General features: G+C 37.8%; 1 protein-coding gene across 1 annotated transcript; it reads right to left on the bottom strand.

Moving 5' to 3' along the window:
• Nucleotides 1–5,671: 5,671 nt before the first annotated feature.
• On the bottom strand, nucleotides 5,672–10,846 carry LOC132626320 (uncharacterized). The gene is made up of 9 exons (XM_060341157.1): nucleotides 10,352–10,846; nucleotides 9,534–9,738; nucleotides 8,880–8,970; nucleotides 8,651–8,796; nucleotides 7,942–8,185; nucleotides 7,634–7,738; nucleotides 7,335–7,517; nucleotides 7,040–7,244; nucleotides 5,672–6,389 (listed from the first exon to the last, which is right to left on the bottom strand). Exons 1-9 carry the CDS (start codon nucleotides 10,572–10,574, stop codon nucleotides 5,899–5,901), a joined length of 1,893 nt encoding a protein of 630 aa, XP_060197140.1. The 5' UTR covers nucleotides 10,575–10,846; the 3' UTR covers nucleotides 5,672–5,898.
• Between the last annotated feature and the right edge of the window lie 3,083 nt (nucleotides 10,847–13,929).

Raw genomic sequence — 13,929 nt, 5'->3', positions numbered from 1 at the left:
AGAACCCTTTTGTTGTTGTCCCTAATTCCCTACTCTGCGATTTTCACTAAAGCCGCCACTGAAAGAATCCCCTGTCCTGGCCTTCTTACGTAAATCGTTGGCTGCACGTTCCTCGTATCCCTTGTTTTCAATCTTTATAGCAAGATCAACTGCCTCTGAGTAGGTCAACTTCTTTATCTGTGGGACTACTGCATTGTACAGATGACCAACTAACCTATCAACAAACCTCCGCACTCGGGCTGCTTCATCAGGCACCAAGTAAGGAGCATATCTAGCCAGCTTACAAAACTTGGTATTATACGTCGATACATCCATATCTGGAGTCTGAACCAATCTCTCAAACTCGTTAACATATTTTTGTCTCAGACTGTCTGGAAGAAAATTATCCATGGACAACTTAGTGAACTCTTCCTATGTCAGTGGTGCTGCTCCTATAGGTCTCCCTAGCAACAAAGTTTATACCAGGTATAGGCTATGTCCTCTAGTTTGTATGCTGCAAGCTCCATGGATTTCTCACTGGAACATCCGAGAGCGCGTAGTTCCTTAAGTGAGCCATCCAAGAACCCTTGAGGATATGTTGAATTCTTAGAACCTGTGAATTTTGGTGATTTCAACTTCGGGAAATCTTGCAAGGATACCTCGTTGTTCCAAAAAGTCTGAGTCTGTGCAGGTGCCTGAGAATGTGGTTATGTCTGAGCAGGTGCAGTATTCTGCTGCTGAATCCTCTCTTGTCTATCCATTCTGTCTGCCAAACCCTCTATAACTCTCTGCATGGATATAAGCGCCTCAACAGTGACACCCTCATGCGATGGTGGAGGTAGGCTAGCACTATTTCAGGAGTGGACTCCCTCGTAGTCCCCGTGGTGGTACTGCGGGTCCTCGTGGTGGTACTACGGCCCCTACCTCGGCCCCATCTGTGAGCTCCGCCTCTTCCCCCAGCGGTGGAGGCTGGCTGCCTACCCGATATGGCATTAGGTGCCTGTGGAACAACTGTCCTAGCTCCGCCAGAAGATGATCAAGTGTTAGCCATCTGATTACCAAAATAAATAATGTTAGATTCATCTAGTTAAACGTCACACACGTAAGGAGGAATAAGAAAGAAAGGCAAGACACATCCTATCACGCTCTCGCAGAATCATGATTATGGGAATGGCCGGCAACATAACCATAATTGAGATTCTACTACTAACGTCTGCTCCATCAGTCACAAAGAAACAACCTAGGCTCTGATACCAACTTTGTCACGACCTAATTTAGGACCATGACCGGCACTATGGGGTAGGATTCCCAAAGCAAGCCTTAACGATAATTTACAGAAAATTGGCCAGAGTTTCCCCTATTTTTATGACTATCCAAAACTTTCCTGTCTTAAAATCAACAACAAAAATATCCAATCTCAACCAAACTAAATGCAATCATACTCAATCAACCCGTTTTCAACGTAATAATACTAAAACATCTTTGAAATACGGGAAAACGTCTAATACTATGCACCAGTCAATAATAAATAAAGAATACTCATGGAATAAATCAAATGACTGTGGAACAACTCTAAGAGTTCAAAAGAAAGACCATAATAAATAATAGACTCTTCGCCCACGCGAACAAGTGCAGGGCTCACCAAGAACTTTCAACTCGTGCTCTCTAATTACCGTAATCCTCACCAATGTCACCTGCGGTCTCTGTAAAAAAAAATAGCGAGGAGTGAGACGCTTGCTCAGTGAGTAATAACACTTAACTACAACCGTTTTTATTGGGGACAAGTCAGAAAACATGCTTATATAATATTCATAAAATATCATGAAATAAATGCCCTTTTTGCAAATATGATAGCAATAACCAATCTTGTCTATTTTCATGTAAGCATAAATCATTTAACAATTCAGTAATAAACTCTGTAAGCACTGTCATATCAACTCTTATATCTGGGAGGTTTCCAAGAAAGGATCATGTAATCTATATCACGTGGACCCCTTCGTAAAGGGAGTCAATTACAACTGTAGGTCCCTGCTCGAGGGAAAATAGTACATGTATGCTAGTTCTACTTTCCCACTAGCGAGGACTGTAACTGTAATATGTAAATACAAGGTGTACCAGGTCTAAGGAACCCGCCATTAGCTACGGATCCTTCAGAGTATCTTCCCATTAATACTTTTCTTTGTAAACAGTAAATACTCATATGAAAACATTTTTAAAACAATACAGGGCATTTCAATTCTTATCAAATCATGTAATTTCATTTCAGAAACGGTAATCATATCTCAAGTAACGGTAAAACATATCTAGTAACGGTGAAAACAATTAGAATAACCAGTAAAAATCTCAAGTAAACTGTTCGGTACCATATCAAGTAAAGGACCGGTCCCACATGCAATTTCAAAGCATCGGTAACACATCTTATTTTCAAAATCATGTATAAACCATGCAGGTTGTGAAAATATAAATTGTGGTAAGATTACTACTCGCAGTACTCGTGCCGAAATACTAGACTCGTCACCTCGAGCAATCCGTATGACTTCCTTCGATCAATCTATAATCACATCATATCGATCTCGTGTAAATTTCCCCGTTTAGGTTAATTCTTAACTAATTTGAAATACTCACCCCTTGGGATTTCCTATTTGACTCTAAATTCTGCCTATGCTATGTGTAACTCAATTAGATTACAATCTATCAATTCTAACCTATTCATACAATTCACTAGTCCACTTCTTTATCTAGATTATATCAAATGTGTGCATAAACCTAAGCCATATAGGATCCATATAGGATCACTTCCAAAATACCTTCTTTAGTGGATCATTGCCGAAATACCTTATTTAGTACCCAATGAAATTTCATACACACAAAAGGATAAGCTTAGTCAAACTGTAAGTAAGAAAATTTACCCTTTGAATTGAATATAACTTCAATAGTGTTCTTTCGCTTCTCTGTTTCACGCCAAAAGATTGCAGCAAAATCAATTTGTTCAATCCTCCTTTATCCTTCCCTATTCGATGTTAAAAAATCTCTCTATCTTTTTAATTCCAATAGTTCAAACGTTAATGATGTACTTACAACCTTTTCTTAACTTGTTGCCACAGGAGCTTCTATGCTTCGTGAGCCCTTCCTTAATCCCCTTTTGTTTTCTGTTCATTGAAATTGGCTTAGCCCAAATAACTTATTCCTGTTTTTTTTATTTTCTGTTTTTAGCTTAAATTTTGCTAAATGACCAATATGCCCTAATTTAATTATGGGGTATTACACTTAGCCTAGTTGGTGATAATGCCTTACTTGTTTAAATTGTCTTTATATTGTTCCCTATGAATTCGACCCCGACTCATAGTAGGATAAATTATATTGTGACAACCGTGTACATTTTCTCTTTGAGGAGTGGATTTGGACGTTATCAGAAGGAAAGTATCGGCCGGCATGGCAAACGACGTGATCGAATGTTCCGGATGCTGGGAGTACCACGTGAAGGACCCTCGGTGAGAGTCTTGCCGAATTTTTTGATCAGCACGGACTCGATCTCTTTCTCTTGTAAATCATTGTCCTTTACCACCATAGTGTAGGCCGTGATGTGCTCCTGCGGATCTGTGGGCCCATCATATTTGGGAATATCAGGCATTTTGGACCGCTTTGGGATTAGTTCTGGAGTTGATTCTGGTGTGTACTCCCGTTGACTGTACTTTTTGGAGTCAGGCCCGTTTATGACCTGAGGTGCCCCGAGAATTTGGCTAAGGCGCCTTTGAAACTCCTTCGCATTCTTCTCGGCTTCCTTGGAGGTTTGGTCCATCTTTCCAGTGATCTCCCTCATGAACCACTTGACTTCTGCTTGGAAGGGATCATCAGGCGTATATTCTCTTCCGTATGCGTCTCCATTCCTCCGTATAGTTTTCCTACTTCTGTCAGTGGTGTTCAAATTGGCAGCAATTGCAGGCGTGCCGGTGGAAGCCGCGACCCTGTCCACCGGTACACCCGTGAGGGCCTCAACGATTTGCTTCAACCGTTCCACTTTTTCCATCGTCGAGTGATTTTGCCCCCTCAGAATCTGGATGGTTTCGGCCATAGGTTCATCTGTAGGAATGCCGTCCATTCCAGTGTTGAGATAATGCTCTCTTTCTATTGTTTCATTATCCACGTTCGGTGGTTGCAAGCCAGTTGTGAGGGGCTGTCCATTTGGCCCCAGTGGGATATAACCCTGTTGGTTTGCAACGTTCGTGTTGTCGTTAGCTCCTGTCATACCTGAAATGAATACTTAGGTAAACAAGAAACTTAAAAAATATTAGTGAAACAAACAATGGTCACAGTGACAACCACAACTGTCCCGGCCTCACGGTGATAGTTCAGTTGAATTTATAGACGTGGTCAGGGACACGTAGATCAAAGTGACCAATAAGATTATGATGCTCATATTGAGATAATGTAAATACAAGTAAATAAAGTAATTAGTAAGGAAAAGTCTGGGCAGCAGGTAACAATTCCAGACTTAGATTTCTCTGTTCCGGTCAGGCCATGGCAGCTGAGCTTAGTAAGTATGACAATAAGATTAAAGTTTATGCAAATAATAAGTGTGAGAATTGAGTATATTAGCTTGTATCTTGTGTCCTTACAATGGGAATGACAATCCCTATTTATACTAAAAGCTAGGGGCGCATATTCCATGTATTATGCCCCTGCCTATAACGAGCTTTAAATACATGGCAATAATGAGTAATGAAGAGGGCCATTAAGCATAATCACACCGTATCCGTAACGCTTGAATTGACTCATAACGGAAGACAGATATGTTCTTGACCGGGGCTACTCTAATTCCCCACCGGGCCTAGCGCTTTCTCCGGTACCATGGTTCTATTACCAGTGAAAACAGTGCTGACCCACCTTATGACTTGTCCTCTGTGCCACGTGTCCTAACCGCTTTGATACAGCTATATTATCCGCATTTTGCCCAAGACACCTTTGTGAGGTAGAGAGACTATTCTCGATAGACCCTCAGCTCAAGTAAAACAGGAAAATTGAAACAAAGTGACTGTCATTTTTGTTTGATGCAATTATAAAAATTTTCGCGCCACTATACGCGGTGCTCCCCTTTCTTGTAGATTTTAAGATGTTAATTCAACTTAAATAATATATTAGTGATAATGCAAAGGAAATTACATCAGCTTGAAACATGAAAACTACAAACTGGGGATCACAAAAACTAAATGCTCTAGTCATTTTAGTCATTTCATTTAATGTGACAATATTAGAGTTTAAGATATTTATTTAACGTAAATAATATATTAATTAGTGATAATGGAATAAGAAAATAAAGTTGTGGCTGAAAAGAAAGAGAACATTACATCAAAGTCAGTAATGCACGTACAATTTGATGAGCTTAAAATCTTGAAAGTTTTAAAAGTTGTAGATTGGATAAATTGTATCCCAATCAAACATTTTGAAATGTCCCAAAATAAAAAGAATGTCATATAAATTGGAACGGAATGACTATTATTTTGTTTGATGTCACGATAAAAGTTTTCGCGCCACTCTGCATAGTGTTCCTCTTTCCGGAAATTTGAAATATTTGATTCTTTAACATTTTAGTTTTAATTTTAGTTTCTTCTCTTGGTTTTAGAGAGTCATGACCCAATTTTTTCAACTTCAACAGCTACATTACCAAAAACTAGAAACTAAATGACCATGCATATAAAGAAACATATTGGATAGCATATTATCTATATGAACCTCAAGCAAGCTCAGTACAATTATATGCCTAGTGCTTATTTACAACACTGGATAAGAAAATAACAAGATACTGGCATTTATGATAATTTTACTCAATTTTTTTTTTTTTTTTGCTTGCTAATCTACCAAGAGCTCTTAACCATATTATGATATTTTTCTTGAAAAATGACTTCACTAATCATGTTTTTTCTAGTTTGCTTTCACTGCTGGCTGAGTTGTGAGTCCAAATCCGAAGGGGAACAAAGGATCATAATGTGGATCGCCAACGTTCATTGGGAGCTGATCGACTCTCTTGAACCAAGTGCGCGCGAGTTTTCCAGTGAATCCATAGTCACCAAACAGAGCATCAGCAACACCTTGTCCTTCAGTACCTGGAAGCCAAGCAGCCACAAGGGCATCCATTTTCTCAACGTATGGCTCGATGACAACTGGACGGCCAGATATGACGACCACGACACACTTTACTGCCCCGCAGACGTCTTGAATGATGCTAGGACCAGGATCAAGAATTGTGAGATTTGAGCTGTCACCGAACATCTCAGCGTATGTTGGTTCACCGACAACTACAATAGCATAGTCGAATTTGTTCGACTCCACAAAGGATGTGTCGGGATTTTCGTTGTATACTACGTTTGTTGAAGGATCAACAGTATTCTTGATTGCAGTTAAAATGGTAGTTCCTGTAAGATTTAGAGATGTATTTAATGCATATAGTCACTATAAAACATAATTAAGTTCACAATCAATGCATATTGTCACTGTCAAATGCAAACATAGATGTATGCCAAATTTGGTCTGTCTCGTAGGGGTCAGGACCCCAACAAAGGGGAAGGAGACGACGCAATATCTCAGCCATTGGCGGGAGTTTTTCTCTCATCCGGTCCCCAATTCTTGATCACCCTGGATGATCGTGTTGGGTGAATTGTGACCTCGTACAATCATGCCTGCTGAGCAACAACCGTTTCGTCACAGTACTTATGGGCTAACAGGAATGACAAGCAAACAATATAGATGGTGCATCTTAGCCATGTAACATGGATTCGCTTACATATCTAGTACGAGGCATGTTATCCAATGATTTTGAATAAGAATATTCCAAACAATGACAGATCTGTTCTTTCTATCAATAACCGAGCAGGATCTGGTGTATCATATGGGATTGCCTTTTCTATTGGTTCCTTCCAATTGGGTCAAAAACAATGCACGAGTGAGTCTAGGGATGAATGCAAAAGGAAATCTTTATTGGTACGTCCAGGCAAATGAAGGATTCATGTAACCTAGTAGCTTATCGCTGCAGAAACTCTAACAGAAACAACAGGACATAACATACCAATTGTAAGATTATTGTGAGGAACACCCTGCCATTCAATCGTCCAGCCTCCGCACTGGTAACCCAAGTTGTCTGCATGCTTTCCAGCAACAAGTATCTTTGGCGCTTTCTTTGGAAGGGGCAGTAACGGTTGATCAGGTTTCTTGCCATTCTTCAAAAGAACTAGTGATTTCCTTACTGCTTCCCTTGCCAATTCTCTATGTTCCTGCAGAAATATGTACAAGTATATTAACTCCTAACATGAAATTCCTCACAAAACGAAATATTTTTTGTGATACCACATCAGCATTTGTACCTGGCTACCCAAATGTTTTGCCAAGCTAAGATCAGCCATTGGGTCCTCAAAGAGTCCCATGACAAACTTAACCCTTAATATCCTCTTCACGGCATCATCAATTCTGCTCATGGGAATGGCGTTTTTTTCCACTAGGTAAGTAAGATTGCCAATAAAATCGGTATAGTTCTCCGGTACCATAATCTGTGTGCAGACAAACCAGTCATAATGAGCACTTAAAATTAGACTTAATTAACATATCAACCATCATCATTTTCATGATTCTTTAAAATAACTACTGAGAAATTCAACACACTAACCATGTCAACTCCTGCCATAACACTTGCTTCAACTGAATACGTGTAATTAGCGTTAGGAGGGTTAGTAATCCGGTTAATACCTTCCCAATCTGAAATGACAAAGCCCTGTAATATACATGCCAAAAGGGATGGTTATATACTTGGATACATCTGTCATCGACCTTAACTAACTGAATGTCAAACCAAATGTGCACCGACAATGAAAGGAATATTTATACTATCAGATCATCCAAAGATAACTAAGTGATAGTGCAAAATCTTTTGGGCTGTCGATGCGTATAACAAATACATGAGCTAATCATCCTTACTCTGAAGTTCAGCCTCTTCTTGAGGAAACCAGTGAGTAGATGTGTGTTGGCATGCATCCTTTCACCATTCAAGCTTGAGTAAGATGCCATCACTGTTGCGACACCCTTTATGACTGAATCGTAATATGCAGGCATGTGGATGCTAAATAATCCTTTTGAATCGACTATTGTGTTATTTTCATCGATTCCGTTCACTGTGCCACCATCTGCCACAAAGTGCTTAGCACAACCTGCAACCTTTGTCCTTAATATAGGAGAAGAATACAAACGTCAGCTTCGTTGCTTTAGCAGCATTTTTTCACAATAAAACAGATAATCAGAAGGATTGGAGTTCTCTTGAACAAGATTATAAGTCAATGTAAAGTAAAAATTATTAAAAGAGAGAAGATTTCATGTGATTGTAACTGTTTGTGGTAATCGATAGCATTAACTCTTATATCATTAAGTCTGACATGCCATGTTGACATCCATTTATCCCTCTACAAAAAACTGGAATTCGCTGCGAACTTCATAGCGTATTGATAATCCCCGCTAATGATTTTGCTGTTTAGCTACATACTTTATCCATCGCTAATTCCTGTTTTTTTAGTTGCCCGTATTATTCTAATGAAAGAAGTTAGTAAGATTTTATTCAAAAGATTAGGACATTATATAGATCATTTGATGAAAAGAAAAGAATAAAGATCAGAAAAGGGATAAAGATTCGTACTTTCCACCAACATAGGGAACACCCTTGCTCATGTTAGCCGGTACATCGCCTTGTAAACCAGGAATGATCTCTGTCATGCTGCGCACAATATTAAGATCTTCGCTGTAGCTTTCATAACAACGACCCCACCTTGGGTTTCTACATACCTATTCATAAGAGAATTATTAGTATATCAAATAAGTAAAAAAAATACCTTTATGTGCTAGAAGTGTCAATCATATCAACTTACTGCAATGCATGGAGAGAAAGCATATTGTATTCCGGTGGCTCTGACTTCAAGTGCAGTTGCAGCCCCGATCCGTTTTACAAGATCAGGATCCCTGTATCAAAACAGTTAAAATTTGAACTCCATCCAATGAAAATGCGAGGATTTATAAGTATTCAAAAGAATAACAGGAAGGAATCAGCTATCAAGTATCCTTATAGTCTAATTCGAAGAAGAGTATTTGACTTAAATAATTATATTTCGTTCTTTTGTTAATTGGTAGTGTGACTATGTTACTATTGACAGATTTCAAGGTCATGAGACGTGTCAATAGTTTCCATTTTAGATAGAAAGAAAGTCAACTTCTTTCTAAATAATAGACAGAGAATGAACTAGCTTTTTCGAGTCGTTCAATAGACCCTCCACAGTTCTTTTGAATTTCGAATAGTATTCAACATCCTATGTTTTTGATTATCTAGTAAATCACTTAATGAAAGTAGATTATTTTTCCATTCCTTTCGAATTCCATAATCCCTTCCCGAACCAATCATGATATTTCGATTCATAAGACTCCGGGGACACAGTTAATACTATGTTTTCAGATAGTAATGAAAACATACATGGCAAAGAAAAGCATCTGAATTTCAAAAACGACTTAACATATATATACACACTTGCCTGGTGACACCAAGACCCACATTGTGAGGAAATATGGTAGCTTTGTAGACATTATTGTGGCCATGAACTGCATCAATTCCGTAAATCATGGGAATACCAAGGCGAGTCGCAAGAGCACCCTTTTGAAACTCGTTTACCATATTCACCCAATCCTCAGCTGTGGCATTCTGTCGTGGTACACTCCCTCCACCGCTCAATAGACTCCCTGACAAAAAAATATAGTTGAGATTCACTGTTTACTTTTTCGAGCCATTATAAGCGAACGACATACAGACAACGAATGTGCCATTTCGAATACCAATCATATCAGTAATCCAAAAGTTTGACGGGGTGTTTTCTCTATATTACCAGAAAAATATAGTCAAAGACGAACTTCCAAATACAAGAAAATGTTAAAAATGGAAGCATTTTCTAGAAAAAAAATGCTTCACATGAAAATGTCATTTCTGGCATATGGTTACTACTTACTAGACAATGGTTTCCAAGTCCATTAAACCCCCCTCACTTTTCAAGAAAACATTTTCCTCGAAAAAATGATTTCCTACTTTCCGAGTCCGACGGATGTTCCGTGGCAAACTATATTACTAGGACTTCAAAAATGTTATCGCACCCATATCGGATTCTCCAAAAATGCACTACTTCTAAAGGTTCCGACACAAACCTGTCGTCATTTTTTAAGAGTCTAAGCAACATATGCTGACAAATAACCAAAGACACACATTATGAACAAATGTGCCTTTTCAAAAACCAGATGCACTAAAATATAACATCATTTATCAACAAACAACTATTCAGTAATGGCCAAAATTCAAACGTACCAATGAAGTATTTCTTCATAACATCAGCAGAGGCAACTTTTCTCTCAATTTGAGTCATTTGACCAATCTTCTCTTCAAGGGTCATTCTTTTCATCAAATCTTTAATTCTAACACCCAATTTTTGTTTTGGATCCTTATATTTCATGTACTCTGCCTCTGTAACCACAGCCAAGAGACAACATAGCACAAATCCCATAAAGGGTACTATTGCAAATCTCCCCATTTTTTTTTTCTTGTTTTACAACCTTAATACTCTTCTTTCAAGACGATATGATACAACTCAACAGTAAAAACAAATGAACAAACAACCAATAAAGTTAGGTAAAAGGTAGGAAAGGAAACATAAAACAGCTGATTTTCAAGAACTCAATATAACAAACTTGTTAAGATTTTTCTTTTTAAATGTTTTAAATTTTTTTTTTTTTTTTATAATTGGATAAAATTTGGTAGGGAAAAAAAAATGTAGAGCTCTTGGTGATGGTTCACATATTATGTGATATGTATTATGTGCACATGCACGCACATATATATACACAAAAAGAGAGGTGCAGGGTAGTGGTTCAGCAAGGTTTTCGGCCAGGGAATGATTAATATGAGTGGATAATTTGAAACAAACTTAATTTTTACCATGAATTTGTGCTACATTTATATGTTAGTTGGTATTTTCCGATAAGATCGGAACGATACAAGAAAAAGTATTACTATGACATGAATTCGTGAGACGATTATATGTTACTAGTTGATATTTTCCCATAAAATTGGAATAATACAAAGAAAAGAAAAAGTATTACGATGGTATGAAGGTTTTTTAAGAGTAGAACTGCTTATGTGGTACGACGAACTTTTGTACCATGAATGTTAAATTTATGTTTAAGTTGAAATTCTCCAATGGGAATTTCATTTACACGAAGTTATGGAACATTATATAAAATTGAAAGGACACAGACAAAATTATTTGACACAAAGTTTGCGTAAGGAAATGTCCAACAGTGCCTATATATGTGGTAACAATAATTAGTGGCGGAGCTAGAATTTTTAGTTTATGAGCTCTAGATTATAATTATATTTGCTTATTGGATTCTTGACAGATTATTTGTGGATATGAAATTTTTTAACACAAAAGTAGAGTTTAAAACAAAGTTATTAAGTTCTGCGAACCTGTAACCAGCATTGTGACTTTGTCCCTGCCAATAATGGGTTCATTTTGTATAAGATAAATTATGCATAAATTAATAATGTAGAGATTAGTAATGCATGGATCATTGTGCAAAGATTAATTATGCAAAAAAATAATAATGTAGAGAATGTTATGAGGGGATTATTTTGTTGGATGTTTAGTTTTTATTATATTATAAATTAGTATATAGTTTACAATATAAAATATTTGTTTAGTGTTTTGTTCACTATTATGAGGGCTAGTTTTATCATTTCAATATTTTATCCAAGTATTACTTAATACACGTATTATTATTTTACATTTTATCCCACGTAAAATAATATATAAATTTCTTTATTAACCTATTTGGGTATTATCTATATCTATCTATCTATATATATATTAAAAGTACCAATAATTTTCGCTAAATGTTGAATGACCAAAATATCCTTTAAATCTTGATCGAGTTTTATACCCTTTATTAAGTAAATATTGATATACCACTAATGTATAAATATGCAAAAGTATTTCATTAGTTGTAGAATTCAAGTCAAACTGTAGAATCTAAGTCTCAGCCGGAATCGGGCATGTTGATATATTATAAAAACAAATTCCTAAAGATTGTTGAAACGTTAGAGGCCACTTTTTCGGTGGAGTAATCGGATTAGTTCATCTGCAATGTTATTAGCAATATTGGAGAGTTTTTCCTAAAAAGTTTGCCGAAGTGCTGCCCATAAGCAATTAATTCTACTACTATTATATAAAAGAGGATAAGCAGGCACCTCAGGGACAACATGCCTGCTTGCTCATGAGGGCACTTTCTCCATTTCATCTGCTATTGGGGTACAAGCATAAGCCTCTTTGAATTTTGTAGTATTTACATACGCACACGGGCATCCTAACTTGGCCAGGTAGAAAGCACCGCTTCGAATTTATTCTCTATTCGCCCTATACAATTCCACTGCATTTTGTTGCGCTTCTGTTCAGTTCCAGCACTCTGTTTGTACTTGTTCTTCAGGTTTTCCCTCTGTCCTCTTATCTTTACCCATTGTCCTGTAGGTGTTCGATAAATCTTTCAGCTTTGTTGTTTAATCCTCTTTTTTTCAAAGCTTTGCCCTTCAACTGTGATAACGACGAAGTGGCCGCTTGGGATTCTATCTAACTGTGTGCTTTGTTTCGTTGTTCGATTTGTGAGCTTCTTCTTTATCTGAGGTGAGTAGTCTCTCTGTTTACCCCTTAAAAAGGTAACAATTCAATTTGTATGTGGTTCAAAGAATACGTGGTTTGATTCATTTATAAAATAAAGAAATAACAACGATAGACAAATATTAATGACAAGAAAGTAAAGAGACAGCCTCAGTGGATTTGAAGAACAGCTCGACGTCTAGTCCAAACCGACGCCAAAGCACTTCGAACATGAACCAATTGAGATATAAAATTCTCTTGCCTTTGGTGCTTAATGAGCTTAGGAATTAGGTTATAATATAAGTATGTAGAAGAAAATAAAAAACGAGATGCCTTCTTATGAGGGTTTATCTCTCTATTTGTAGTACAAGTATTTGTGTATTACATGGTAACTAAATCAATCATGAGGATAATGATTCCATGAATCTCGGGCTCAACAGCTGTGTAACGCGTCGTGCGGAGAGAAATCTGCAATGGGCCGAATTTCTCGGACTCTTATCAACTCGAAACATAACTCTTCGAACCCTGTTGCGTCTGAATGACTAAGTTCGAAACGTTCCTACTCGGCTAGTCGAGCTCATACTTACCTATTGCCCCTTGTTCTTACTCTGAATCTTTAGCCGTTGGGTCGAGGACTTAGACCCCGATTTTCACCGTATACAGATAGTCTCTCCATTTTCCCGAGAAAAGTATTGACTCCGAAAAATGGATCCGAATGAGGCCGAGCAGTCCATACCTCGCCGCCTTTCAAAAGAACTACCATCAATCCTACACTCTGCCCGATACTGATGCCTCATTATTACCACGCCGCCTAACCAGTCTTGAAAAACCACCCCTTGTTAGAACTTTAAACTTTTCAACTCCCTACTTTTTCGTTATATAAGGCCCATATATCATACTCTGCCATGCACTCAAAAAAAGAACCCTAAGTCTTAAGCTTTAAGAACCTTTCTTTGCAACTGCTTGCCTCCAAAAAACCTTCTTCAACAATGACTTCCTTTCCATTGCTAACGCAAAGTGCGGCCCATTCTTCAGCGCCGCCACGTTCACCGCCCTTATCTGCATCTGGAACCTCTAGTCCCGAAGAGGAGCTAGAGTTCTTGTTGTTGACATTCTTCTTTCTGGTTTCAAGTATAGGAATGACTGCAAAGTTTCACACCATCTTGAGCCTGTGGAAAACTTCGAATCCTTCATTGATGCTACCATTATTCCTACAGTTCAGAACGACTGTAACTTG

Source organism: Lycium barbarum, chromosome 2 (assembly GCF_019175385.1).
Source record: "Lycium barbarum isolate Lr01 chromosome 2, ASM1917538v2, whole genome shotgun sequence".
Classification (NCBI taxonomy): Eukaryota; Viridiplantae; Streptophyta; class Magnoliopsida; order Solanales; family Solanaceae; genus Lycium; species Lycium barbarum.
This window is presented reverse-complemented; position numbering and strand designations above follow the sequence as displayed.